Source organism: Hevea brasiliensis, chromosome 5, assembly GCF_030052815.1.
Source record: "Hevea brasiliensis isolate MT/VB/25A 57/8 chromosome 5, ASM3005281v1, whole genome shotgun sequence".
Classification (NCBI taxonomy): Eukaryota; Viridiplantae; Streptophyta; class Magnoliopsida; order Malpighiales; family Euphorbiaceae; genus Hevea; species Hevea brasiliensis.
In genome coordinates this window covers 7,086,036-7,112,934 of record NC_079497.1, presented here as the reverse complement: position 1 = coordinate 7,112,934, position 26,899 = coordinate 7,086,036, and the positions used below count along the sequence as shown (strand labels likewise).

Here is a 26,899-nt window from a genome sequence, read left to right as displayed (position 1 = left end):
GAGTAAAAAACTCCCCGTTAAATGATCCATTTTATGATCGGACTCTATTCGGTTGAATTCTTGAAATTGGGTCCAAATGGGCCTTAGAATTGGGTTGAGAAATAATTAGCTTACTACGGGCCTCGAGGGCTTTAGACTGGCCCAGATCCTAGTGCAGGTCAAGCCCATAGGTTGGGTCGTGACAATAGAGTTATTGAAAAGCTTACTACCATTAGCCAATTTCATAAAATATAAACTTACTAATTTTATTTTTTAAACTTTTTTTCCCATTTATACTTTTATTAATCATATGTTTTTTTTTTAATATTATTGCATTTAACTGAAAATTAAGTTAAAATTATGCATAAATGACTTTGATATTTGAAGTTGTCATTTAAAAAAAAAAAAAAAAGCTCTCTTTTCAATAGAGTAAGAGGGGTATATCTTACACCATAAATTGAAATATAATTGGGGTAACAAAATTAGTAATTTAAAGTAATGAATTGAAATAAAAAAAAAAATAGCGAGATAAATCCACCGAGGTAGAAAATATAAGCAGGAGATTGGAAGTGAATTAAATCTGAAACCATGCAATGGGAGAAAAATATCTCTCTCACGATGTTCCTTGCCTGCTCAATGAAGCATTCTAAAATAATACATCATGTCCTCCTGTAAGAACTTCAATGAGGGAGAAAAAAGAGCACAAAGAAAAATCCATGCAAGGAAAACAAAACAAAAAAAACTAAACACTCTTTTAAATTATAAATCTGCAGATTTCTAGCCTTCCATTTAGGCTATGATGAAGATCCTGGAACATGGTCAAGGATAGAAAGCTTCCTTCAATTGCAAAGAAGTTACGAAACTTTCAAGCTTTTTAATGCAGAAGCAAGCACAGGAACCTTTCCAGAAGCCCTATGCTTGTATTCTTTCTCCAAGGCTGCAGTTGCAAGAGATTGCAGGTCTGGGCTATCCTTGTCTTCCTTGTTTCGCCCTTTTGTAAGTTGTGCGATGGCAGATGTACACTGAACATAAGAGGGATCGTAACATTCTTTCAGTCATGCAGATTAGGAAAAACAAATGATGAAATTGCATGCCAACATTATTAAAATAAATGTATCTTCGAATGTAAGCGTGACTTCTTGCTTGTCTGAAGAGAGAAAGAGAGAGAGAGAGAGAGAGAGAGAGAGAGAGAGAGAGAGAAGGGAAGGAGCTCACCAAACAAATACCAAAAAGCGCTCTGGTGTTCTTGCCCCCAGTCAAGTCTATTGTGGATGAATAATATTTCTTTGCTGCCTGAAGGTTTTCTAGTCCACCAAGTGTGTAAAGCACCTGTTAAACCAAGAAAAGCATATGTTAGGAATCAGTCAGTCACCTGTGTTCTTGTCCCCTTCATACAACAGATTAACATTCTGTTCAAGGTCCTGATCAGAATATGATGCAAAATCAATAATTCTGAATTTGATGATCTAGTAATCTACAATATACTTTCAAATATTATGGAGGAAATTTTTGTCATTGCAAGTTTCTCTCCTGCTACTAAAGGAAAACTCTAGTATCTCTATAAATAGGCTCTAGTAATCTATCAAATGCTTTTAGTTGACAAATTTGAATGACTTTAGTTCAATCAATGCTTTGAAAATTTGAAAACAGCACAAGGCATATTGCAATATCAATCCATTAGCTTTGTCTTAAAGTTGATGTTTCTGGGGTTCCGGGGAAATTATAGCAAGCATTTCATTTCCCTCTGCATGGTTTGATGAGTATTAAGTACTTACAGAAATGAGATTTTTTGTCAGTTTAGCATTTATAGAAAGAAAGAATAAATTTGTTATATTTTAAAATCAGAAGAAGGCAAATCAAAGTTGCAGTTGACTTCCTACATTAGTTACAAACAAGACCCATTCTACTCTTTATAGTTGCATCAATTTCTTAAGCCATGAAAACCAAGAGGGAAAAAAAAAAGATTAATATTTCACTACAACAAAAAGATTAGTAACCAGAATGGAGAAGTCTCTTACATCAGCATAGGCTAAATGATATAGTGGGACTGTAGGCTGAGATAGTATTAACTCCTCATAGCAGAAAGCTGCTTGCTTGTACCTAAATTATCAATGCAGAGACATAGATTAAGCTGCTGAAAAAAGTGTTCAGTGGCAATACAACTTAGGAATTTGTTTCTTAAAATAAAATTTAGAAAGGAAAACTCACATCTGTAAGGAAATATATATCTCAGCAAGTTCTCTCCAGGCATCAGAATCTGCCATAAATCTACCAAAGTTGGACGAGGGATAGACAACAAAAGAACAAAACTCAGCTGTGCGTTACACTAAAACATTATCTGAACAAAACAATATAGGGTTTTGAGATCTGCCTCACATTTCTAGATATTTGTTGAGAAATTCAATAGCTTCTGACACTTTGCCTTGTGCCTTTGCCAAAGCAACCCTCCTTTTATGTATTACCTGCTTGAGAAAACCAACATTAGTTATATATTTAGTTCTTACTAATAAAGTAAATTACTGATGTTTCCCAATTTAAGAGGATGAAGCAGTTGTCATTAAGAAATGAAAGTTTTATTTTACAAGAAATTGACCACCGCATTTACCTGATCCAATGGATTATCCTCTAGCAAGCTTAAGTAAGCCTTTTCTGCCTCTGTCCAACATCCCTTTGCTTCGAGTAACATCCCCTCCAGCCCGCCTGCGATTTATACCAAAACAACATTACCATGCCATCACATGTCAAGAGTTGGATAAATTTATTTCTTCCTTAGTCAATTTATTTGGCACCTTTAAAAGATCAAAGTCTCAAACTACAGCCAAACAAGTATATATTGTTTATATTTTCTATATATAAACCAGCTGTGCATGAATAAGCCCAACCATGTTCAGAATATCCAGCAATCTTGCAATTTGCATATATATAAAGCCTCTTGAACCAAAAAATAGCCAATTAGATATATCATTCTTACCAACAATGTAGTTCTTTTATTTTATTCACTGTAGTTCCAAGCAAGGAAAATATGCTGTCCAATTGAGCACAAGTCACAGAGGAAGTCCTCCTCTTGCCTATTTGAATGGAGAAAGTCTAATGAAGAGTTATATAATTTAAACCAAAAGAAATATTGATATTGGAATTGGATTCCCAATCAAGAATTTTAGGATTACTTATTTGAAGAGAAAATTTTAAACTTAACTATTTAGAGTGCATTATGTTTTCTTATTATATTAGCTGATAAGATTAATCTATGTCAGGGTTTATTTCCTTCTTCTTCTTAGGTTTCAATTGCAATAACTTTTTGGTGCTACATATAAGCACCCTAGTTAACTCTAGCATTGTGGTGAAATGATGAAGAACTTGCAAGCATATCTTTATTTTTCTTCATTGTTGGTTTTGGATGGGCCCAAATGGAGAAAAGTACAGTGATAAGAATGTTAACATCTGCATACTTATCTTTCAAGGTGTATGGCTTAGTTACCCACAATTTGCTAGAAAGAAAACCTAAAACTTCCCTAACCCTATGAGAATAATAAATAGAAAAACTACGCTCTTGGAATTTCTTAATGCTGTGACTGATCCATAAGTAGGAAAATTGACCAAGCAGGCAAGTCCCCACACAAAATCAGAATGAAGTACACAGATATAGTTGGTAATAGGTTATTTCAACTTACCAACTCTTTTGCTCTCTGGAAATCTTTTCTGCAACACATTAATGCAATCCTACAAAAGGTTCCAGAATATAATTGCATCAACTCCAAGATACTGAATCTCATATCACCATCTATTTCAATACTAAACAAGTTTCTTTGAAATGAATTGCTTATCAAAATACAATAAAGAAAATCATTGGATTGACTTGCTCCACATTCAAAGATTATGCTATACTTAGCATGGAAGAACAAAGGAGGGTCAGCCATGGTTATGAGTTTGGTATTTGCAATTAGGGATAGTCAAGGGCCAGTTAAGGTTCAAGGTTTAGGAGGATCGGAACTGGAACCCAGGGTCCCCCAGTTTTGGTTTTAATCAAATCCAACGGTTGAACTTTTTCCATTTTAATTTTTTTTTAAAGAAAAAATCTCACTTGTTCAAAGCCGGTTCTGGTTCTGAACCAGCCCCTAGTCGAGTCTACTTGCAATTAATGACAACTCAAGCCATGAGGACCTATCCCATACATGGCAATCAGTGTTGTCATTAGGAATCTAGGATGAGTGACCAGGTGAAACAATCAATTGTATTAGTAAGCAAATGAATAAGGCAACCATAAGATTTGCAAAATCCATGTTGATACTTTATCATCTCATCTGTGCAATATATCACCTAATGAAGTAACTTGAATATGAATATTTGCCAGGATATCTATATGCAAAAAAAGGCCAAAGGTATAGAGTATATAAGGACCAAAAGAAAAGAAAGCAATACCTTAGCAACATCAAGAGATTGGCAGTCCATAGCCGCAATTGCCACCTGTTCGTATAGAGTCCATTCTACATCAAGAAATGAACACCTACCGGTTAGAAGTACCATCCAGTAATTGTAGAGCTATACCTCTCTAAAAAGGGGAGGAAAGCAGTGAAGAAAACCGTAAATTACGGAGAAAACCAGAGGTCTTTCAATTTTCGGGTACGCGATCACACTTTCTTTTCACAGCAGTGCCAGTCTACAAGACTAACATAAAACAGGCTCCAATCCAACCCAATCAGAAACAATCTTAAACCTCCAAATATAACAATGAGAAAAAAACCTCCAAATCCAAAATTTCATGCCCGCAAACTTAGAACTCATCAAAATATTGGAAAAACTGAAAATTCACCACAATTATGGAAAACCCAATAGAGCAAATCGAAAGAGAAAGGAACCCAGAAATACAGAGAAAGGAACCCAGAAATACTCACCATCATGACCGAGACTAGATCTCTTCTTGGGGTCATTCAAGATGGATAAACCATGCTTCAAGACCTTTTCAGAACGCCTAACCTTGAGCTTCCTGACCAAACAGAGATACTCCCAAGCGCCACCTCCTCCATGCTCCAACTGACTCTCAAGCCTATTCAACTGTGTCTCCTCTGTTTTGGTCACCATAGTGGACTCAAAATTCTGTCACTCCGCCTTCTTTGTTTCTGTCAGCGTTCCCTGGCCGGTTTTAGGACCTGTCGTAGTTAATGTTCGGACGAGTGTGAACTGAGTCCGAAGTGTCCCAGTTTTGTACGTTTGAGGGTTGATCCAAGGGCATGGATCCCTCTTGTTTCTGTTCTGCTAGGGTCCACCACCACACTCATACCTTTTTGTTCTAATACCAGGTTTGAGCAAAATCGGCTAACCGGAAAATGAACCGAACCGTTGAGTTGTACACTCTTATCTAATACTCATTTTCAATATACTTTCTTATTAATAATCTGATTCATATTAGTTAGTTTTTTAATTTAATTTCATCATATTTTTTATTATTCTATAATAAATAATTTCATTGTTAAATTTTTATTATTATAAAATTTTCCCTATTTTTTTATTATTAAAATTTTTTCCTCTTAACGGATGGATGAAATATTTTTAAAAAATATTAATAGTTTATTCTTATTTTTCAGTATAATATGCTTTTTTAAATAATATTAATACATGTAAAATTATTACATTAAGTAATAAATTAAAATTTTAAAAAAATAAAAAAATTAAGTTTTTATTATAAAAAAGTTTTAGATAAATGTTAGCAGTTTCAAAAACCACTGGACCTCAAAGGGAATTTATAAGATGCTCCGTCCATCCTATACTCACAATTCTTTTACAGTTATTACAGTTATTTCATGTGCTATGAGAAGCGGGTTCATCTGAATGTGTGAGAGAGCCTGTGAAGTCCAGAACGTCGCGTTTTGGAGAAATCGTGAAAGCTAAAACCCCCGAAATGTGGTGGCACAACCCCGTGTCGTTGCGGTGCTGTTCAGTAGTAAAACCATGCCCGTCGTCGTCCTGCAACTCCACTTATCGGAAAACGGCCATCGCCGCCACTCCCATCGTCGGCTGTTGTCTAAAAACTCTAATGGCAACCGCCAAGATGACCACAGATGAATCTGACGTAGGCATCTTCTGCTACATCTCCCAACTTCCTGGCTTTCGCGGCATTCTCAAGCAAAGGTATTCCGATTTTATAGTGAACGAAGTTGATAAGGATGGAAATGTAGTTCATTTGACCTCTCTGGAAGTTCCTTCACAGGTGAATTTCATTGTCAATTCAAAATTTTTTCACTCTATTCCGATGGTTTATGGTGTTAAAGTTTCCTTTTTTGGCTCCTTCAGATTGTGGAGGCCGTGGAGGAGGGAGAGAAGAAGGTATCGATTCAAATTGGGAAAAGTTACGCTTCTGAAATCGAATCGTTCAGGTCACTTGCAGGTGATTCGGATGCGGAGCGTTTAGAGGCTTTTATCACTCAAGTTACTACTGAAAGTGAAGATTGCAGGAGCATTTCGCCTATCCTTCTTTCTCCGAATTCTGATAAAGCCAATCGGACGGTTAGTTTTCCAGTTTCTCAGTCTTTTTTTTTCCTTAAATGTTATTAGTTAATTTATTGTTTTGAATTTTTCAGGCAATGCATAATTTCTTCAAGGAGAAGTTCAAGTTCCTTGTTACTGATACAGTTGATGGACCTGATGCTTCACTGAAATGCATTCGTGTGAGATTGAAGTCTGGAGGACATAACAATGGAGGAAGAAATTCCAAGAAACGGAAGGACAGAGGTGGCCAGCCCTTTGATTGCCGAGGTTCAAATAATTGGCCAGAGCACCTTGGCAAGTTTCTTAGGTAGTGGGTATATGACTTGGTTTGCTTTTCAATTTATGCTCTGGTATACAAAGTAAAATCCTGATTTTATGCCTTTCAAATTTGGAGCAGATTCACAGCTTTTTTGTGGTGTGAGTTTTTGAAATTGTACGTGAAAAACATCCGAAAGGGAATAATATAAATTCTTTTAGGTTTCATCTTTACAAGGAGAACAAAGATACACACGAAGCCATAGGATTAATAGGAAAGATGCTTGGCATTAAGGTACGTCAAGCTTTGTGTTATTATCATTTGCGTACTGTTGTGATGGTGAAAGATAATAAAGCATAAGCGTTTGGCTTACAATTGGATGGTGATTAAGCAGTAATGATAGGGATACTATTTTTCTTCCTATATAACCTTTTTTAAACTTTTTTGGGTCTCCTTTTCTGGGGCATAATTTTATCGATGTACTTCTCTTTTTGCCCCTATCCGGATAGGTTGCGTCTCTGTAAAATTAAAATCATTTATCATACTTTTGATATGCTTTCTGTTTGATTGATATTTTTTGTTTACAGCCACGATGTTTTGGGTTTGCGGGTATAAAGGATAAGCGCTCTGTGTCAACACAAAGGGTAAGCCATTCTCATCAACTAATAATCCTGTTGTTAATGCCTTCACTGTATTGCTCACTTTGGCTGCTGGCTGAAAAGGAATTTTGTATAGTTTCCAATGTCATGCTTTTCTCAACTAAGATGAGTGCGACTTTATGTGGGCTGTTTGTATCAATATATGCATACATGTAGATTGATCTTCTAGGCATGTGCTTGTGGTGCAGTTTTCTTGGGGTGCTAAATCATCTAGCTTAATGTATTTCCATCAAAGTGGAGAAATAAGTTTCAGTAGACAAGGTTTTTTTTTTTTTTCCTGCTTCCAGGTTAGTGTTTTCAAGCAGCATGCTACTAGACTAGCAGCTCTTAATGACAGATTGATTGGTATCAAAGTGGGTAACTTCTGGTAAGTCAAATTGTTATTTTGTGTGCTTCCTGCAAAATTTATTTTTAGCACATCATTATTATTGTTGCATTACTCTGCAGCCATGTCACAGAAGAACTTCTTCTTGGGCAGCTCCTAGGTAACCGATTCACCATTACATTACGGTAAGTTGCTTTTGTCATGTATTTCATTTATAAGTTGGCTGGTTATATTTATCACCTAATTTTTTGTGCCATGAACTCATAGCCTTTACATTCCCTTAGAGGAGTTGTTGCAGATTCTGAAGATACTATTAAGAGGTCTGCAGATTCATTAGGAAGGCATGGATTCATCAATTACTTTGGTTTACAAGTACTTCCTTGATCATTTCTCTCTCTTTGCGAATATGTTTGTGTGTAGGCTTCTTTTTCTTTTGAATTTTCCAGCTTACATTCCGTATTTGCTGTAGTCAAATGCAATTAGGCAGCCATCCTTAGAAAAATGTTGGCTGAGCTGTGCATACTGATCTTTGATTCTGATTTTTATACATCCCTGAATCGAAATACTTATCTATGCTTATATTTTTCCCATGATTTTATTGTATACTTGATAATATTGTATTCTTTTCAGCGTTTTGGTAGTGGTTCCATGCCAACATATCTCGTTGGGGCTGCATTACTCCGAGGAGAGTGGAAAAGTGCTGTAAGCATGATCCTTGATCCAAGAGAAGGGGATATCCTTTTATTGGTTCATTGTTTTATATGGAGAATCTTTCCTGTATAGCTGATTCCCAATTCAAATGGTTTGTTTCTTCCAACTGTAAAGCATTATTAGAACCAGTAGCAGTTGTTTTTCTTGACTTGGATCTTTAAACACAAAGAGATTTGGTAAGGAAGGCACGAGAATATTATAAGGAAAGTGGTGATATTGAAGGGACTCTAAAGCAACTACCTCCTCATCTGATTGCTGAAAGGGCCATAGTGAGTTGTCTACTATCATTGCTCGTGTATGACTTTCTCCGTGTTTGGCACTTCTAATATTTTAGTTTCATTGCATAACAAAGGTTTTGGAAGAGTAAATGTTAATTTGACATCGAACTTGTTATCCTTTCACCTCTTTTTTTCTCATTTATTTCTCAAATTTTGTTCATGTTGTGGTGTTAGTAATGAATTTATGTTCTTATATAAGATTACCTTTTTGATCAATTTTTTCTTTATTTTTTGATATGCAGCTTCAATGTATGAAGAAATGTCCTGGCAACTACTTGCAGGCCCTGAAAGCAATACCTAGAACTTTGAGAATGATGTAAGTGTTTATTCAGAAATATTTGAATATAATATCTTCCTATCGACCTTTAAATGGTCTACTGAGGAGAACTAGCAGACTGTTTGTGTTGTGTTCTTTACTTTGTGAAAGAATCTTTGGTGATTCTAGGCCTTCATCATCAATGAACAAACTTGTGGTATAGGTGAATATTTAGACAATCTAATGCTGACACTTGCACATGAAAGCATTTGTATATGCCAAGTGTTTCTCGATTAAAAATCCAATACATATATTTCAATCTTTGGTGTAATGTTTGTTACCCTGGAAATATAGAACTTTAGCTTGCAGCAAGGCATTATACTGCTTTTTGTCAGCGTGTGTGCTTGGGATGTATGAGGGATATTTAATTTTTAATGTAAGACCAATATTTTATCAACTTATTAGCTTTTGAAGGTATAATTAAATAAATATTTTCTGCAATACTGGTTTAATATAAAGAGATTATGGACAAGTGTATCATGCATGGGGAAACTGTTGTATTTCAGATTTATGGCTTTTAATTTTGATATTTGTGGTGCAATTGTTGTTTAGGTATGTACACAGTTATCAAAGCTATTTATGGAACCATGCAGCAAGTGTGAGAGTACAAAAATATGGTAAGCTGATGTATTTTCAGATATTCTTTTTCTTTGCTGTTCCATGTGCTTAGTGATTAAAGCATGTCTTTGACTGTTATTGTTTTATCAACATCCACATTGTCTAAGCTTTATTAAACTTTGTGGAAGTAATCACAAAATTTTGTTATGTTCTATAATCATTTGGCAGGATCTGACCAAATTGTGGTGGGGGACTTGGTGTATTTCAAAGGAGATGATACTGAAAGAGAGACTTTAGGAGTTAATTCTGAATGTGAAGTTCATAGCCATGATGATGTGCATGATTGCAGTAATTCAGATGAAACCTCTGGAGCAAATCTTCCTGAAATGAAAAATACTCTTGTTAAGGTCAAGTCCTATATTATAGCTCTCACATATTTCTTTCTTCTTTTTCTGTACATATGTACCAATATCAGCACTGGATCAGTTATTTTTCTCTATCATATGTGTGAAGGTATCCAATAAGTAGTATTTTGCTGGTAGTGCTCTCTGGTGTGAATCTTGTATATATGCCACTCATAAACTGAATGCATTTCATATAATAAGACTGAGTTCAAAGATGGTTACCCATCTTTTGGCAGGCAGTAACTGCAGAAGATATCTCTACTGGGAATTATACCATTGATGATGTCATCCTTCCAATGCCTGGGTAAGGGAAAGCCAAACTTACTCTTACCTGATTTTACATTAAAAAGAGCAAGTCAACAATGAAATTCTCTAACATTTGTTTTTTTGGCAGATCTAGGGTGTCTTATCCAATGAATGATGTTGCCAAAGTTTATCATGATTTGGCAAAGAAGGTCTGACATAACTTGACAATCTATCGCCTATATAAAAAAAGGGATTCTGGAAAAGGAATAATTCCTTAGATGTTTATCAATCATCATAAAAATTTAATTTTTTTTTATGGGAAAAAGCACCATAGAACCTGTCAATAAAAAAGGCTGCATACTTCACTAGTTTTATCCTTCCATGTTTAGGAAGTACAAATACAAAGAGCATGGGAGTAGACTGCTATCATTCCAAATTTAGGAAGATTGTTGTGGGGGAAAAGAGCCTCTTGGGAGGGAGGGGGGGTGTTTGTCACTTCTTTTTATTGATTTACTTATTTCACATTCAACCAGTATTGTTTCTTTTTTACTTTTAATTGGCATCTTATTTGTTTTGATCAGGATACTATCAACTTGGCTGAGAGTGTGCATAGTGTCAAGTACTTTACAAAATACTTTCCCTCAGATTCATTATGATACTGCTTCCTCTGTCTCTCTCTCTCTCTCTCACACACACACACACACAGAGATACAAAGCATAATTTATTCTAATTGGAGTTGCTCATGTATCATTTTTTAGGGAATTTTCAATAACCAGCATCACTGGAAATTATAGACGTGTTTTTCAGAAGCCAACAGACTTTGAATGGCATGCCTCCTTGCTTTTCTTGTCATATGGCTTTTTGGTCTAGATATTTGGATAATTCTTTGACCAATCCTCTTTACTTTTCTCTTTTTGCAGGGAATTACTCTCATATACTGATGGTAATATACCATTGGCAGTGACAGATTTGGACAAAATTGCTAAGGTTAAATCTAAGAATTTATTCAAAGAAGAGGAAAGAGCCAATGGAAAGGAGGACAAAAACCCATATTGCACGAGACAACCAATGAGCTTTCAAAATGATATACATTTATCAACAGATTACAATGAGACTGAGGGCGAGAGAGAAGTAGTGCTGGCACAAGTTAATTCTGTATGTGACTCTTATTCTCAGGGAACTCAAATGGCTCTCAAGCTAAGCTTCACTCTTCCAGCCTCATCTTATGCAACAATTGCCATACGAGAGCTGCTGAAGACATCATCTGTAAGTATTTCTATTTAAAGTTTTATTCTGTAAATATGTTGAAGCAATCTCAAATTTGGAAATTTTCTTTGAAGTGCTTGAGTCCCAAGGTTACTACCTGTGTGTCAATGTGGGTACTTGGTCAAAATGGCAGATACTTCTATGTGCAGTTTGTAGATTTTCAATATAGGTTGAACTTTTTACCCAAATACAGTTACAGCCCAAAAGTCCATTAATATATTTGTTAGTCACATTATGTAACTCTGCTCTTTCAGATTTCTTTTTCTTTTAAGTGTTGGGTATACATACATGTGTAACTAATTTCTTCATGAAATTTGCAGGTTGCACTCCACAAAACATTAAACCAGTAAGATCATAGATTGTTGTGGTCACTGTTGTTAGAATCTTATGATTCTTGATTCGAATTGTACGATTCAATTCAATTCTCCATCCTATCAATTCAAATCTATGGAGTGAATTGCAAATGTCTAACCAAATCTTAGGAGTTATGATTTGATATCGGGTGAATCAATATAAATCAACCGATTCGGTCAATTCTTTTTCTAGAGAGTTGTTAGATCCTATCGCTTCAAACTTTAAAATTTCACTCTTTTTACTAAGAAAAGTGCGCATAAAACCTTCCCTTAGCTATTTTTCTTTCATTAGCCATTCTTTTTCCTCTTCTTTCTTTTTTTTTATTTTTTTAATTTTTGTTAATTTACTTCTCTAATTATAGTTGTCAAATTATGACCTTTTATATTGATATATTCTGACCTTTTGATTTAACTCATTATCCTTTTTTATCATTTAATTATTGGATCAAATTTGAATGGGAGTTGAGCACATGCACAATGATAATCATCGTTTAAAAATTTAAGAGTTCATAATTTATAACATAAAACTATATAACATAATAAGAATATGTTCTTCTATTATAAAACATCTTTCTCAGTAGCTAAATGATAATTCCATATTTATCAAAATATGTCATGGTGATTTTTTTACTTATTTTTAGAACATATATCATTTTTAATTAATTTTGAGAATTTTTATCAAATCTTATGATTTGATTCGATTCTCGAATCTCAATTCATAAAATGAAGATTTTGATTATCGATTTGACAACTATGTGTTGTGGTGTCCAGAACTGAAATTATGCTTCTTTGGAGGTCAAAAGTACTAAATTGCAAGAGCAAATGAGGTTCAGTCTTTTTTTGCATATAAAGAAGCTTGTAGATAGAATATTATCTTATTGAGAAATATTAAACTTGTCCTGCTTTTTTTCTGATTAGCCAGATTCATTTGACTGGCTTGTCACATCCATATGCATTCTTGACTTCTTAATACTCAACTATACCTGTTAATAAAATCCTCATAATGCTGTCAATGTGATGCTTTGAATCAGCTTTTGAAGCTATTTTAGAAAGGATAATCAAACCTGTTCCCCAGGAAAAATGGAGTTTTAGGGACCACTCTGTCCTGTTTTTGTCATAGTGAATGCCTAAAGATTAACAGTGCTGTTAAGCAGCATGCAATGCATATAGGCGTATTCTTCAATTCATGAATTCAATTCACATGCAGTTTATATTTTAATAGATAGTTAAATTGACAGTTTGTTGCTCGTGACATTTTTGGGAAAAGCTGTAGGTCACCATTTGTAAAGGAAGGAAAAGCAAAATTTTAATATTTTTTCTTTTGTTCTAATGTGTTGTATCTTTAACATGTTAAACAAACAACGAGATCATTGTTCCATTCATGATTATTAAAAGACATTCAATTTTCACATGAATCATCTAGCTGCAATATTCTATATACCAACTGCCTGATTCCTTTTCTTTTTCCCCATCATGGAGGATATTTAGGAAAACTGTCACTTTGAAAGAATTTTTGTGGTGTGCAGTTTTTGTAGTGGTGGATGCATTATTCCTTGGTCTGCAATTGTTGATGGCCAGAAATTGCCAAATGAAACTGATTTCATAACTTTACAAGAAGAATTCTGCCTTGAAAGGTTCTAGGGTGAACTTGAACTTGATACTCCCTTGTGGTGACACTAGATTCATAAACTTATAGTGTTTTTCATGATATTACATCATAGCAACCAAATTGTATGTCTGTTATTCCTTCCAGTAGCTCTTTGTTTGGTATAAAGAACCACATCAGAATTTGGATTACCATTTAGTACAGATTCAAATGGGGCTGCTGTCAAAAGATTCAGAAGAGTTAGAAAAACAGCGTTTGCAAGATTCTGAAATGGAGAAGAAATTTAATGCAAAACCTACCTCATATTCAACCAGAAGTTTGCTGTGGTTGGGATAACTAGAGCTACTCGTGCTTTTGGGATCACAATCAATATCCTTTGACATGGTTGATTGATAGAGCTTGATGAACCAGGGGTCTTGGTTTTCATAAGCAATGGGCATCAAGTGAAAGGATGAGCCTTGAATGTGAGCTTCTTGCTGGGCATTCTTTCCGTCCATTGAAGCCATTTGGTTGCTTTTTGGTCTCATGCCCCATTTGGGCCTCTGTTTGGGTTCACTTTGTGACCTGACTTTAGCCCTTGATGATTCTGTGTTGGCCATGTAGTTTGGATGAGAAATACTGTGCACATAATCTGGCTTCTGATAGGTGAAAGAGGCTCTTCCAGGGATTGTATTGGGAATTGGGGAACAGATTTGGGGACTATTCTGTGCTGTGGAGAAGGAAAACTCCTCGTACTGGTGCTCTTGCTTTAAGATTGAGAGTTCTTCCGAGTAGTATTTGGTACGCCCATGCTCCCTTCTCTCCATTTGTGAATGATTCAAATGCTCATGTTTGTTCTTCAAAATTCTTTTTGTTTCATAAATATCTAGGTCGATTGCCTCCTAAATGAACAGGTTACCCACACAAACCACTAGTTGAAGATTCAAATCAATTGTGTCTGTCTCATAAAGTTTGATAAAGTTCCTCTAATACTTACTTTATATGCACCTCTGAGTCCATTGTCATGAGATGAACTTCCTCGCCTGGACGATTGGCTTCTTACGACAAGCTGTGATGATTCTTCAGCCATCTGAATTCTTTGAAACCGAGCCCTCACTTGTATTGCCATCAGGGCATGCATTTGCCTGAGAGTAGCTGTTGTTTGTTTCCTCACCAAGTGACCTCTTACCAGTGCTTGCAACTTCACTAGGGCCCTCAAAGCACACAATGCTTTTCTTGCCTGCAAAAATACATCAATCAATATGATTTGTCTTCTTACTCTCTCTTAACAGGATATGCAAATGAAACAAATATATTAGTACCAAATAAGAACGGAAGGCAGCTTGGATCCTGGTGGCAGCTGCATCTTCAACTGATTTGCTTATTCTATCTGCTGCCACATGCCTTGGTGCCACAACTCTTTTTATAGTTTCTGTGGGTGCTGCCAATGCCTTGACCTTTTTATTACTTTGCTGATTTTCCCATTCCAATAAGGATGCATGTTGTGCTATAAGTGGGGTTATTGAGTCGAGAGATTTGGAACATTTATGAACCCGCTCTTTGCTTGCTGATTTCCCAAAGCTCCATCTACGCTTGTAAGGAGTTGATGGTACACTTGAAGTTGGAGTTGCAACAGTACTACCAATACCATCATAGAAAGCAATATTTTTCTTCTTTTCTTTCTCCTCTTTTTTCCCTAGCAAGAAGTTTATTATCCACTTGCTTGCCTTTCCCATCTCTGCCACAATATCTAAGGTCCCATATTAGGGCATCAAAGCAATGGAGGATGAAGAAAATGAACAGGGACTACAAGGTTGCAAAGTGTTGTACCTATCTTTCTATCCAATTATCCTGTTAAGAAGCAGGCCATCATCTTATTTATACACAATAATTGATCTTTTTGGATCTTTGTATGCATACTGTAACTATGTTTTTATTATTTTCTCCTGTCAAGTGGATTTGTCCTCTTGTGACATAGTTTATTTGCCAAGGCCTGCAAAAGTCTACCCCCTTAAGCCATTTGCCTCTCTCCTAAAGATTGCAGGAAAAGATTCTTCTACTTTGATGGAACCTTCTAAACTGCTCAATCTTTGTTTCTTTGCTAGGGCCAAACACACTCGAAATCTAGGATTCCACCTCCACCTCCACCTCCCTAATTCTTAAATTCATCAGGTGCAGTATATGGGGCACAATAAGTTTATTTTGGAAATAGAAAAGGGAATGAACGTTTTATGTTCTTAAGATTTTGGCTAAGGGTTAATTTCACTCGTCCTCTCTTAACTTTGAGAGTTAGATTTGAAAGTTATCATTTCTTAATTTCAATTTGTATCATAAAAATATTTAAATTTTAATTTAATGCTCTAAATTATTCTAATTAGATTTTATTAGATACTTTAATTAGAAATTAATTTGAGCATGTCATAAATATAATAAAAAATATTTTTCTTTCTGTGTCACTTGTAGAGAACAATCTCTCTCCCTCATATCCATAAATGAAATGATTGATTTCTCAATTTTTCATCTCTCATCATTTGTGTTTCCCAGGTGACAAAGAGATTATTTTCTTCCGGTGACAAATGTAAATATATTTTATTGTGTCTAATGTTCTCATCAACTTCTAGTTGAAGAATCCAATGAAATTTGGCCAAAGAAGTTTTGGGTTTTTTTTTTTTTTTTTTATACAAATTAAAGTTAAGTGATGATGATTAAACAACCTTAAAGTTAAGAGTTAACAGATGAAATTAAGAATAAGATTTATAATCTAACTTTATTTTTAAATAATTATATATATAATATAATATAATATATGATAATTATTTTTTTTAGAGAATATGATAATCTTAAAATGTGTAATTAATTTACAAATCATTTCATCTGAGCTGAAGTTATTTAAATACAAAACTATATAAAAATAAATAAAATCCATATATACTAAATGTCATAACCCAAATTATGGGCCAGATTGGCACTAGGACTAGGTCAGCATAGGGCTCCCAAAGTCGATAATAAGCCTAACTATTCATTAGCCCAACCTTGAAGCCCATATACAATCTCATTTTTAAGAAATCAACCGAACAAAGTACAGTCATAATCTTTCAGAAGCTCTATCCATCTCCTATTCAAAATAAGAAAACAAATAGATTTGCATCAGTGTCACCTCACATTGCAGTGCATTTGGTAGGACATTAGGCCATTTTGATATTTTGTATTTTGTAACCTTCTGTAATGTATATTATAAATTCATGTAATTATGCTTTTGATGTAAGTATCTATGAAATATGTTCAGTAATAAATTGAGTATTTTTCATTGAATTGATTGTGTTTTGAATTGAATTGAATTTTTGAGATACTGAAGTGAATTGAGAAATTGTTGAGAATATATTGGAGGTTGATTGAGAATAATGTGATGATATTATTGGAAGTGTTTTTAACAGGTTCAGAAGAACTGTTTTTTCAATTTATAGCCGGCACTCTGTCGAATTTTCTATAAAATTTGCGGAAAAATTTAGATTTATCAAAAATTATAAATAAATGAATTAAAAAGGATTAATTGAAATTGAAACATGAATTGGTGTTCCGACACACTGAGTGGCATAACTTTCTCTATACGTAACCCATGCTATAACATGTATCTGTGGATGAGAGCTGTGAGAATCGTAAACTGGCATTGATAATTTAATTATGGGTCATGCCCATGACCTACAGATCGATCATTGTCAAAATATCATCAACGTGCACGTACACTGAGCTTAAGCTTCGGGCACACGTGATGAGGATTCGGAACTAGGCCGTTTCCAGCAACACTGCCAGAACCTCGTCGTCCTCCAAGAGCTTGGACAAGAAGTCCATGGTTTCGCCATCAAGAGATTCAAGATGATATTTAGAACTAGCATTTCAACTTTGCACGAAAAGTTACTTAAATACCGTCACATTTAATTGCATCTGCATTATTCCTAAACTTCATAAAAATACAATCATTAAATCACTAAACTTATAAAAATGTAACTATTAAATTGTGTAACAAAAAGTTGAAGCGCATGTAAATTAAATCCACATAGATTGAATGATAAGCCGATTGCCAAGTGTCTACGTCGTATTACAAGATATCAAGGTTTAAACGCTGATTGCATCTATTCCCTTTCAAATCTAAAAAAAAAAAAAAATTCAAAGATAAATAACCGCAAATTTTTCCATGATCTATCAATTCCTGAATAAGAAGAGGGACATTGAAATTTACAACCTAAAAAGCATCTGCCCAAGTATCTAGAGACTCTCCTTAGATCATTTATGAAAAGCTGATAGATCGAGCTCTAAAACTGTCACAACTACTAATATGGTACACAGTGAATCAGTTGCTATAAATCTTCAGGTTTGAGAGTATTCTCCTTGAAGCTTTTTGTCAACCATATAGCAGTTTCCCTGGGGGAAGCCTTTCCAGGCCCAAAAGGCTTTAGTAGCACGCCAAGCTCTTCATACCTTTCCTCTTGCAGTAATCTTGCGCTAAATTCAAGCAGCCCTTCCAGAGCTTCAGCACGTTGCTGGAATGATGAAGTGTCAAACCTATGGCGCCTTGTGTCCGATGACGTATGGCTCGATGCACCTGCTGTTGCATTTTGATTAGATGAATTGCTTCCTTCCTCTTCCTCTACCTGAAACATGCCATGTTCGATTCCTTGCCATGCATCAGTAAAGTTGGGCTTGGCAGAGACTCTGTCAACCTGAATTGTGCATTTGTCCTTTGTGATTGAGCGGTCACCATGATGTGGGGTGCCACATGATGCTTGAGCTGAAGTTGACGAAGTTCTCCTGATAGGAAAGAATGCCTCTTCATATGAAGCTAATGGGAATTCAGCTATCTTGTCAATTCGAGGAGCATTGACAGAGACATCTGGAGATTTTATATTATGAAGGATTCCAATATTTGTAGATTTTGTTGGCAAAGGGAAAGATGTTCTGCGATTTGTAGGGACTGATTTTTTTGTTGGAGTGCGCACAATAGGAAGCTGAAATGCAGAAAACAACACGTGAGATCACAGTTTGCAGTACTAGGTAAAGTTGCAATCTAGAAGCTCAGTGTGCATGCAGGTGTGCGAGTGCAAGCATGTGAGATTTGTAATGTGTGTTTGAGAGAGAGGAACTCCAATTATCTTACAGATTCACGTTTTTTCACAGGCTCAGTTCGTCGCCTAGTTGTTACAGAAGCTTTTGTGGGAGCAAGTTTAGAAGTCTTGGCAATATTTGAAGGTTTTGAAGCAGTGATTGGTTTACAAATAACTGTTCCTTCATTGCTACTGCCAAGGGATAATTCTGATAGCCTACGATGTATTCCTTTCATAGAACACACAAGGTCTTGCTCTACTGCAGATATATTTGGGTTTAATGCCCTGTTGTTGCTGAATGAATGTCGCTTCTTCCTGTCAGATTTAAGAGGAAGATCTTCTGGATCTGCAAATCGTGTTTTCTTTATGTAATTGGATTCAGGCCACTGGAAAGGTAATGCGTTGTGTCTAGGGCTATTAATCTTGAGATGAACCTTGAGAACATAAGGCTCAAGATATGGTTGCCGGAGAAGCTCTGCAGCCTACCTCAATGGATATTCAAATAGAAGAAAACACATTAATTTGCTAGCACAAACTCATAAATACACGCAAGCATGTATACAGACATGCACTCAAATTTCTATGGCAATGGTTAATTTATCAGTAACAGCATGCCAAAACATAACCCAAAAAATTTATAGCAGTTGTACTGGCAGTAAATCTGGCTAAGGTTTGTTTTCATTTCTGAAAGTATTTGCAATTAGCAAGAAAAATAACTTATTTCCTTTTATATGTTACTTAGTAGAGCAAAGCAGACTGTAGAGGCTAACACATTTGTGTGGGTCAAGTAATATTTTGTTGCATAACCAATAAAGTGAAATTTTGCGTCATCTTTATGCCAGCCTAAAATTATGAAATCGCCCTGAAGGATGTTCATATATCACACAAGAAGAGATCAGAGGAGATTACACATACACTTGGCCTAAGCTCTGGGTTCTTCCGCAGCATGCTTTTGACAAGGCCTCGGCTGGAGCATAAAACAAGAACAGGATTAGACTAACAACATTCACTAAAAATCCATCATTTATAAAAATAAACTGCTACAGCAGTTATTAAATGAAGGGATACAGAACATACAAAGCACCAGAATATTTAGTTGGAAGTGGAGCAACTATTGATTTATTTATCTTGTTAATCAGAGCTTGCATATCCTGCTCAAAGGACAAATTAAAATAATTTAAATACAATAAAGCAGATCCAGAATTAGAAACAAAAGGAAATTTAAAACAGTCAGATGGCTCAAAAACAAATGGAGATGTGCAGGAAAGCCTCCTATCATTCACCATGTCGAGCAAATAACAGACTCAAATAATTAGTGTGGTGGAACTTGTATTCTCCACAGTGGAGAAAACAGGCATAATCAGCAGTGATATGATAATTCTAGCTTGAATCTCCCACTCCTAATTTAAGTCAACTTGAAAGCTCTGTGAATACCTATTGACCATTCATGTGGTCAAATGGTCAGTCAAGCATTACTCTTTTTTCTTTTCTTTTTTTTCCCCCCTCTTTTGGCATGCGGAAAATTTTTAAAGGGGAAGGGTTGCTAGGATTTGAACCTCTTACTTTTGCATTATGGGATAGGCGTTCAACCACTAAGTTACTAGTCTGATGGCAGCATTGCCCCTAGTTTGATTAATGTGACAAGTAATTAATTAAAAAATGATACTTAACTATACTCAATTATGGCACAATTTTAACGAGTTACTGATTGTATAATAAAATCAGAGCAATAAGAAGCAGGGACAGCTCAAATCAAGTTGGATTCAAGAGCATTTGCAGCACCAAAAACAAAGCCGGCATGTTGAATCTGGCAAAATGGGCAAAAAAATGGCAGTGTACTTTATTGATGTGGACAGGTTAACTTGTTCTTTTATAGCTTGGTCCATTACATTTTTTCCAAAGTTAACAGAAATTGTAGATTTAAAATCCAGAAATAAAATTACTTCTCAGGATTTCAGAAAAAGCAGAGTAAATTTGCTCAAAAAGTCTTAATGAGCACTAAATCAAATTGCCTTAATTTCAAACCATTTTGTAAAAGAATCCAAGCATTTTTCCTAAGAAGTTCACTATAGAAAACATAACAGCAAAAATCTCAAGGCCACAAGGTGGTGGGTGCAGAGAAACTACACCACAGGGGATTGGTTTGTTTATTTTACCCTGGCAACCATCGGACCACCGTTGAATCATTAAAGTGAATGCTCACCAAACTTTAGGTTAAAAAATTAGAGTAATTACACGCAAAAATATTACATGACTGTTGGTGAGAATCAACTTAATGATGATGCTTGCTATTACTTGGAGTAGTAGTTCAATGTTCATACGTGCATTAAAAAGCGTAATGAGAAAATACATCTTAGATCTACAAGGTATTTAATCAGGGTCCATGAAACTCACAAAAGCTTTAAATGCAGGCTTCAGAGCAGTCATTTCGTATATACAGCATCCTGACCAATTTGTCAAAAAAAAAAAAAAAAGATATGCAGCTAAAGATACAAGATTCAAGAAAGCAATCAACGCGAAGTAATTTCTGCAAGCACATGCCACAACTTACCCAATGACCAAATATCTGATTTTGAACCATAAGGTATATCAGTGAGAAGTTCAGGACACATGTAACTTGGAGTCCCCACAACCTGAATTCATAACAAGAACATTTAAACAAAAAGAAGCTCAAATTGGAAGATTACCCCTGTTTAGGGCCAATATACTTACAGAGGAAGTAAAGTCATCTGAAGTCAATATTTTGGCAAGTCCAAAATCACCTGCACCACTGTTGATCATTATTTGTTCTATGAAATTAAAATGCCCTCAACAAGAATTAGAAGATAATGATCAGATCACTCACCAAGACGAATGTCTTGTTCTTTTGTCAAAAAGATATTTGAACACTGCAGGAATCATAAGGCATTATCAATGCAATGCAACTTCCAACAGCATTCAATGTTTAAACCAAGAACAAAAGGATGCCACTAACCTTGACATCACGATGAAGAATATGATTCATATGCAAGTAGTCAAGTGCCATTAGAAGTTGCACAAGCCACTTACAGAGCTTCTGAAAACATTCAATAACTAAGAAGTCAGAAACAGTTACAATTGAATTTTATGTCAAAAGAGATAAAGGTGCCCAAGAAGGGAAAGGGAAAAACAAACCTCTTCTGGGAAAAGCACTCCATTAGCTTTCTTTATGGCTTCTGCCCTGTAACACATGGAAAAGAAAAATAGCACAGGTGCCTAAGTTTATCCAGGTTTCAAGTGAACAGATATATGAAATTTATAATTCCATAGATTCTAGCAAGAAGGAAGACTTACATGTCTCCTCCTTCACAATAACCTATGATAATGCAAACATAGCAACCCTGAGTCAAAAAATATCAAAATTGAACAACAATTAGACCATCCACTCAGAGTTCTGGAACCATAATAGTGATGCAGCATCTAGGCTAACAAAGAAAGAAGCCATAACAAACAAAATTATGGATCTCAGAGGAGTTCATGGTGATGAATCTTGATAAAATATGTTTAAAATATATCACATTATGCCAAGGGCATTCAACAAAGCACCGCATGATTTTTTTTTTTTTTTTTTTTTTGAAGCAAGTACCCCATGAAGTTAATATGCCAGTAATGAACATTAATTTGTAGGATAGTGCCCAGAGATAAAAAAATATTATTTCAAAGGAGTTACGCAATGCCCATGAACAAGTACAAACTAATTGGATATGTAATTTTAAAAGGAAAAACCAACTGGATTTAAGGAGAAAAATGATTTGGAGACCTTTCTTTCAGCACAAATGAAACAATAACATATCAAGAGCACCCAAATCATCCATCCATCCAAGCCAGCGACAAGGAAAGAATGAGAAAAAGGAAATGAACGCAAAAAGACTCCACAACAAAATGAAACATTATAATTAACAAATAGTTATGAGCAGAAAGTACCTTCTCTACCCAGGAATCTTTGTATTCTACAATAAATGGATTTCGTATTCTAGAAATGAGCTCCTTCTGCATGAAACAGGAAAAAGGTTAATCATCTAAGAAAGGTTTAAACCATCGCACAACCAGCTGCAAATGCATTCATTAATACAGATGAAAATCCCATCACATGGCATATATCATATTGAGGTCCAAAGCCTAGCAAAATTTCAGCAAACAGAAATATACGAGGATATACATAAGAACAGAGATAATGTTACATATTCTGATGATAAGTTGATAAATGGCCCGGCGAGCAAGACAAAGTAGACACTGACCTCTTGATGCGCAGATCGCCGTGACCTGTCAGTCTGCCGGGCTAGGCGAATCTTTTTTAGCACATATCTTAACAAAACAAAAGAATCAGAATAAAAATGAAAATTCACACAAAAATGATACAGCATGGATAGAACAGAATTCTATATAGCGAGAGAAAAGGTTAGGTTCATTCTCACTTCTTCTTTTCATGTTTATGCCTCACGAGAAGAGCTGAACCAAATGACCCCTTGCCTATCTGCTCGAGTATTTCATATTGCTCCATGTGGAGATTCAAATGATTTGCCTTTCTGCACGAAGACAGAAAAAAATCATTAACTCCATAAAAAGAAATCACAAAATCTGCATATTATAGATACCCATCTAATAAAAACAATGTGCTTAGATAAGCAATGTACAAGGGTAACAACAAAAGGACGTAGCTCTCTCGGTGAAGCTACTCAAGAAAATGCAAGTACAATAAGCTAGTGATGAAGAAAGGAAGAGCACGAAAATGAAGTCAGGTCATTTGAAGAATTATAAAAGTACAAATGAAAAAGAGAGACCCCTGAAAGCCAAGAAATACAAAGAAAATCCAAGATTTTGCAATGCCAAAAAAAGAAATTTGTCATTATGAGTTCTGAAAGGACCCTTTTTTATCTGCAAAATGTGAGAAGATATGCAGCCTCCAACTAAAAATGAAAACCTACCAGCCCAACAAAAGAAACAAATTGTCAATCATCAAGAAATTGATATTTTTTCACATTTTCAATATTTGTAAAACTAAAATTTGCCATTAAACACATCAGCCAAACCATTGAAGACTAGAAAAGCTGAACTTAATAAAACAATCAGATTCTCACCAAACAACAGAAATGAACAATACGAGATTCAGAATTATAGCTTCCTTCCTTCCCTCACATTTTCCCATCAACCAAACACTGTCATTATCCAAACGGAAAAAGAGGAAAAGGAAAGCAGAGGAAAGAGAGAGAGAAAGAGAAAGAGGAGACAAGAAAAACTATCTACCTAAAGGAGCACTCGAAGACCACAACTAAATGTAATGCCAGCTGAACTCCTTACACTTCAAATCAAAATTCCAAAAATAGCAATTACTGTATTTATATATAAAAATCAATTATGTGGATGAAAAAATTATACAAAGAAATGAAACAAAGCAAAGTGAATCTTTGAAGAAGAAATCAAAATGCAAAAATGCAGCTGAGAAAATGCGAAGAAATTCGAAAACAAAGGAAAACGAATCAAATCTACGGACTTTGAAAGGAAAGGAAAATAAAATACCTGAATATCTATAGTGTGTGCATATATTATATTATACGGAATGAATGGATCAAAGAGCCAGATCACAATGTGCTTGGAAGAGAGACGAAGAGCAAGGCCGAATTCAACATTCGCAGGCAGAAGAAGCAACGACAGCGTTTGAGAAGAAGAAGAAGGAGCTTAGGAGCAAGTTGCAGCGACAGCAGCAGTTGCTCTGGGGACATACTCTGTGTTCTAGAGAGAGAGAGAGAGAGAGAGAGTGAGAAAATGACAAATTTCAGTAAGAGAGCTAAGAAAGAAACTTGATTGGACCACCATTTTATAGGCAAAAGTAAAACCCAGGGAGAGGTTAGTACGCTAATCCCATTTACAAATTTTTATATTATTTTTATTAAATTTCAAATATATTTTACATTCTCTTAAAATATAAATTATTAAATTTATATTATAAATAAATATTAATTTTTTCTACATAATTATTTCTATATCCATTTTACAATTCGCCTTGAAGTTCATGGCAGCATCTCCTAATAATATTTTCTCTAAAAGATTATGTAAAATTTTTTGTTAGAGAGAGAGAGAGGGGGAATGATGGGTCAAAGTGAGAAATAAGGGTATTTTTTACTTTATTTTTTGGGTATATTAAAAGGAGAGAAACTGAGCAAGGGATAGAAAAGAACGTAAAAAAACTGAGGGTACACTGTAAATTTGTCAGCTTTAGAGGGGTTTAAATTTAATTTTCCTCGAGTTCATGTATTGAAGGGAACAAGGTGGACCCCGAAGCTCCTTCCCTGGATCTGCAATCACGAGCCTAATTATCCGGAGTTTTTTATTCACATCTTATGACCAAAATGCCCTCCTTTCTCGTCATCGGAGGTTACACTTTTCATGCCGAGGATAGCTCCTTTCCATCACTAGTTGACATCGCTGGCGGCTCGTCGGAGGAGTTAAAATAAAATTCTTCTTTTATTTTAAATATTAAATTTTATAAAAAAAAATTAATTAAATTAAATTAATATAAAAATTTTAATTTCAAATGAGAGATTATAATAATTAAATAATAAAATTTAAAATTTATTTGATTCGATGATTATCGTTAATTATCAATATCAATGACCAATGATAAATGAGTAAAGAATCAAAATTTAACATTTATAAATATTAATTTTAATAACATATTTTAAATTTAAAAATTAATTTAAAATTATATTTATCAAACACTTCAAGTTGAGAGTAAGTTCTTAAAGAAGAAAACAAAATCATACGGATAAAAAGTAAAGAAATGGCCACCAAGAGCCATAGCCAAACAATTTCGTTTTTTAGCAAACTCATCATGCAAATATGATCCAGCAATCAACATGACTTGCCCCCATGAACTATTTATTACTATGGAAAGTAATTAAAATTCTTATATAATCTCTAATTAATTAATTAATTAATTAATCTCATGGTAGGTATACAGCAATATCTAAAATTAGATAAAGATATGCAAAAAAAAAAAAAAGATAAAGATATAAAAACAAAAGTGGGGATGAAGAAGATAGGATAGTGCTACCCACAACCACCATCACATGACCCATTACTCACACCTACTCAAGTTGTCAAGTTCATGGCTCATAAAAATTTAATGGAAGGCTTAATAAACTAAGCTTTTCACTCCTTTGTTGAAAGAAGCAAAAAATTGATATTAAATTTCATTTAATATATATATCATGTCTCTTTATTTATAAGTGATTATTTCATTAATTATTAATTTGCTATGTCAAATTTTATTAAATAATAATTTCTAATTAATTACTAATTAAGGCACATTAACTTAATTAAGGTAAGGGTGATTGCTCAAAAATCAAGCATTTTGACGAAGTGGGTACCAAATTATTGCTACTTATAAGGACTTCCTTAGTAATAAATTATTTATAAAAAGAGAATTCAGTTGAATTCTCATACAATCATGTTTATTTTTATATTTTAAAATATTTTTTTAAGTTAAAAAATTAAAATTTTTATTTTAAATATAAAATTGGCAAAAAAATAATTAAATTATATTTTTGTAAAATTGTAATTTTTAAATAGAGGAAAAGTAAATGTATTAGTGTTTTAATTGTTAAAAAAAAAAATAAGAGAAAATGAAAGAAAATTCATGGCAAAGAGACCATGGATCTACTTGTTTTAGCTATTAAAATATAGTTGATAACTACGAGTTGATAGCGGTTGATGTTAGCTAATAGCTAATAAGAGATGATAACTGATTTATATAAAATATTTGGTAAAACTACGGGTAGCGGTTATTATTGATATATAAAATGAATAATATATATATATATATATATATATATATATATATTATAATATTTATTTTGCTATTAAAATAAATATATATTTATTAATTTATTATATCATATGATTTATTTTGTTATTAAAATAAATATATTATTATTGTTTTATTAATAAATATATAATGAAATTAAATAATTTTTAAAAATTAATTACAAAATAATACAATAATTATATTTTATTTATTTGAAATACAATAATTATATCAGCAAAAAAATCTTATAATTTTAAATTTTACATGCAACTAAATGTATTTTTATAATAAATAAATATTTTATATTTTATATCACTAATAAAAATAAAAAAATATTTTAATAAAATTAGAGTATACTGACATCACGTGATGAATGATGATATTGTAAAGTTAAAAAAAAAAAATATAGATGCGAATATTATGGATGTAAAAATTTATTGAATTAGGATAGAGATTAAGGGTAGGGGTGAGCATTTGAATCGAACCGAATTGAATCGAATTAAATTATAAAAATCGAATCGTAAATTTTAGAAACCGAAACGAATTGAAATTGGTGAA

The 26,899-nt window shown here is 34.1% G+C and overlaps 4 protein-coding genes across 22 annotated transcripts; 1 reads left to right on the top strand and 3 right to left on the bottom strand.

Moving 5' to 3' along the window:
- Positions 1-522: 522 nt before the first annotated feature.
- LOC110656758 (uncharacterized) lies at positions 523-5,238 on the bottom strand. Its single transcript, XM_021813686.2, has 9 exons — positions 4,872-5,238; positions 4,399-4,463; positions 3,651-3,699; positions 2,585-2,679; positions 2,356-2,441; positions 2,188-2,247; positions 1,998-2,079; positions 1,195-1,308; positions 523-1,001 (listed from the first exon to the last, which is right to left on the bottom strand). The coding sequence occupies exons 1-9, from the start codon at positions 5,056-5,058 to the stop codon at positions 834-836; spliced, it is 906 nt and encodes a 301-aa protein (XP_021669378.2). The 5' UTR covers positions 5,059-5,238; the 3' UTR covers positions 523-833.
- Positions 5,239-5,717: 479 nt separating this feature from the next.
- LOC110656759 (multisubstrate pseudouridine synthase 7) lies at positions 5,718-16,084 on the top strand. 11 transcript variants are annotated; one of them, XR_009148781.1, is made up of 22 exons: positions 5,718-6,184; positions 6,268-6,480; positions 6,555-6,769; positions 6,940-7,012; positions 7,306-7,362; positions 7,665-7,744; positions 7,825-7,887; positions 7,987-8,074; positions 8,333-8,436; positions 8,580-8,682; positions 8,934-9,007; positions 9,560-9,624; positions 9,794-9,972; positions 10,206-10,273; positions 10,364-10,424; positions 10,797-10,834; positions 10,975-11,043; positions 11,137-11,482; positions 11,803-11,828; positions 13,362-13,469; positions 13,589-14,221; positions 14,713-16,084. XR_009148781.1 is itself a non-coding variant. In XM_058146735.1 (21 exons), the coding sequence occupies exons 1-21, from the start codon at positions 5,876-5,878 to the stop codon at positions 13,638-13,640; spliced, it is 2,388 nt and encodes a 795-aa protein (XP_058002718.1). In that variant the 5' UTR covers positions 5,718-5,875; the 3' UTR covers positions 13,641-16,084. The 11 variants fall into 11 exon arrangements, 5 of the variants coding, with proteins under 5 accessions (XP_058002718.1, XP_058002717.1, XP_058002719.1 ...); XR_009148783.1 differs by having other exon boundaries at positions 14,335-16,084; XR_009148782.1 differs by having other exon boundaries at positions 14,311-16,084.
- On the bottom strand, positions 13,642-15,156 carry LOC110656760 (protein IQ-DOMAIN 19). The gene is made up of 3 exons (XM_021813693.2): positions 14,743-15,156; positions 14,418-14,660; positions 13,642-14,322 (listed from the first exon to the last, which is right to left on the bottom strand). The coding sequence occupies exons 1-3, from the start codon at positions 15,154-15,156 to the stop codon at positions 13,648-13,650; spliced, it is 1,332 nt and encodes a 443-aa protein (XP_021669385.2). The 3' UTR covers positions 13,642-13,647.
- A 1,376-nt stretch (positions 16,085-17,460) lies between the features above and the next one.
- LOC110656761 (serine/threonine-protein kinase Nek1) lies at positions 17,461-24,307 on the bottom strand. Of its 9 annotated transcripts, none has more exons than XM_058146728.1 (17): positions 24,055-24,307; positions 23,782-23,867; positions 23,406-23,458; positions 22,953-23,065; positions 22,776-22,842; positions 22,462-22,527; positions 21,832-21,878; positions 21,673-21,718; positions 21,494-21,574; positions 21,365-21,407; positions 21,232-21,281; positions 21,071-21,152; positions 20,914-20,963; positions 19,597-19,670; positions 19,435-19,486; positions 18,573-19,001; positions 17,461-18,423 (listed from the first exon to the last, which is right to left on the bottom strand). In XM_058146728.1, exons 4-17 carry the CDS (start codon positions 23,036-23,038, stop codon positions 17,776-17,778), a joined length of 1,821 nt encoding a protein of 606 aa, XP_058002711.1. In that variant the 5' UTR covers positions 23,039-23,065; positions 23,406-23,458; positions 23,782-23,867; positions 24,055-24,307; the 3' UTR covers positions 17,461-17,775. The 9 variants fall into 9 exon arrangements, with proteins under 9 accessions (XP_058002711.1, XP_058002714.1, XP_021669396.2 ...); XM_058146731.1 differs by having other exon boundaries at positions 23,782-23,836; XM_021813704.2 differs by lacking the exon at positions 23,406-23,458 and having other exon boundaries at positions 22,953-23,063.
- Between the last annotated feature and the right edge of the window lie 2,592 nt (positions 24,308-26,899).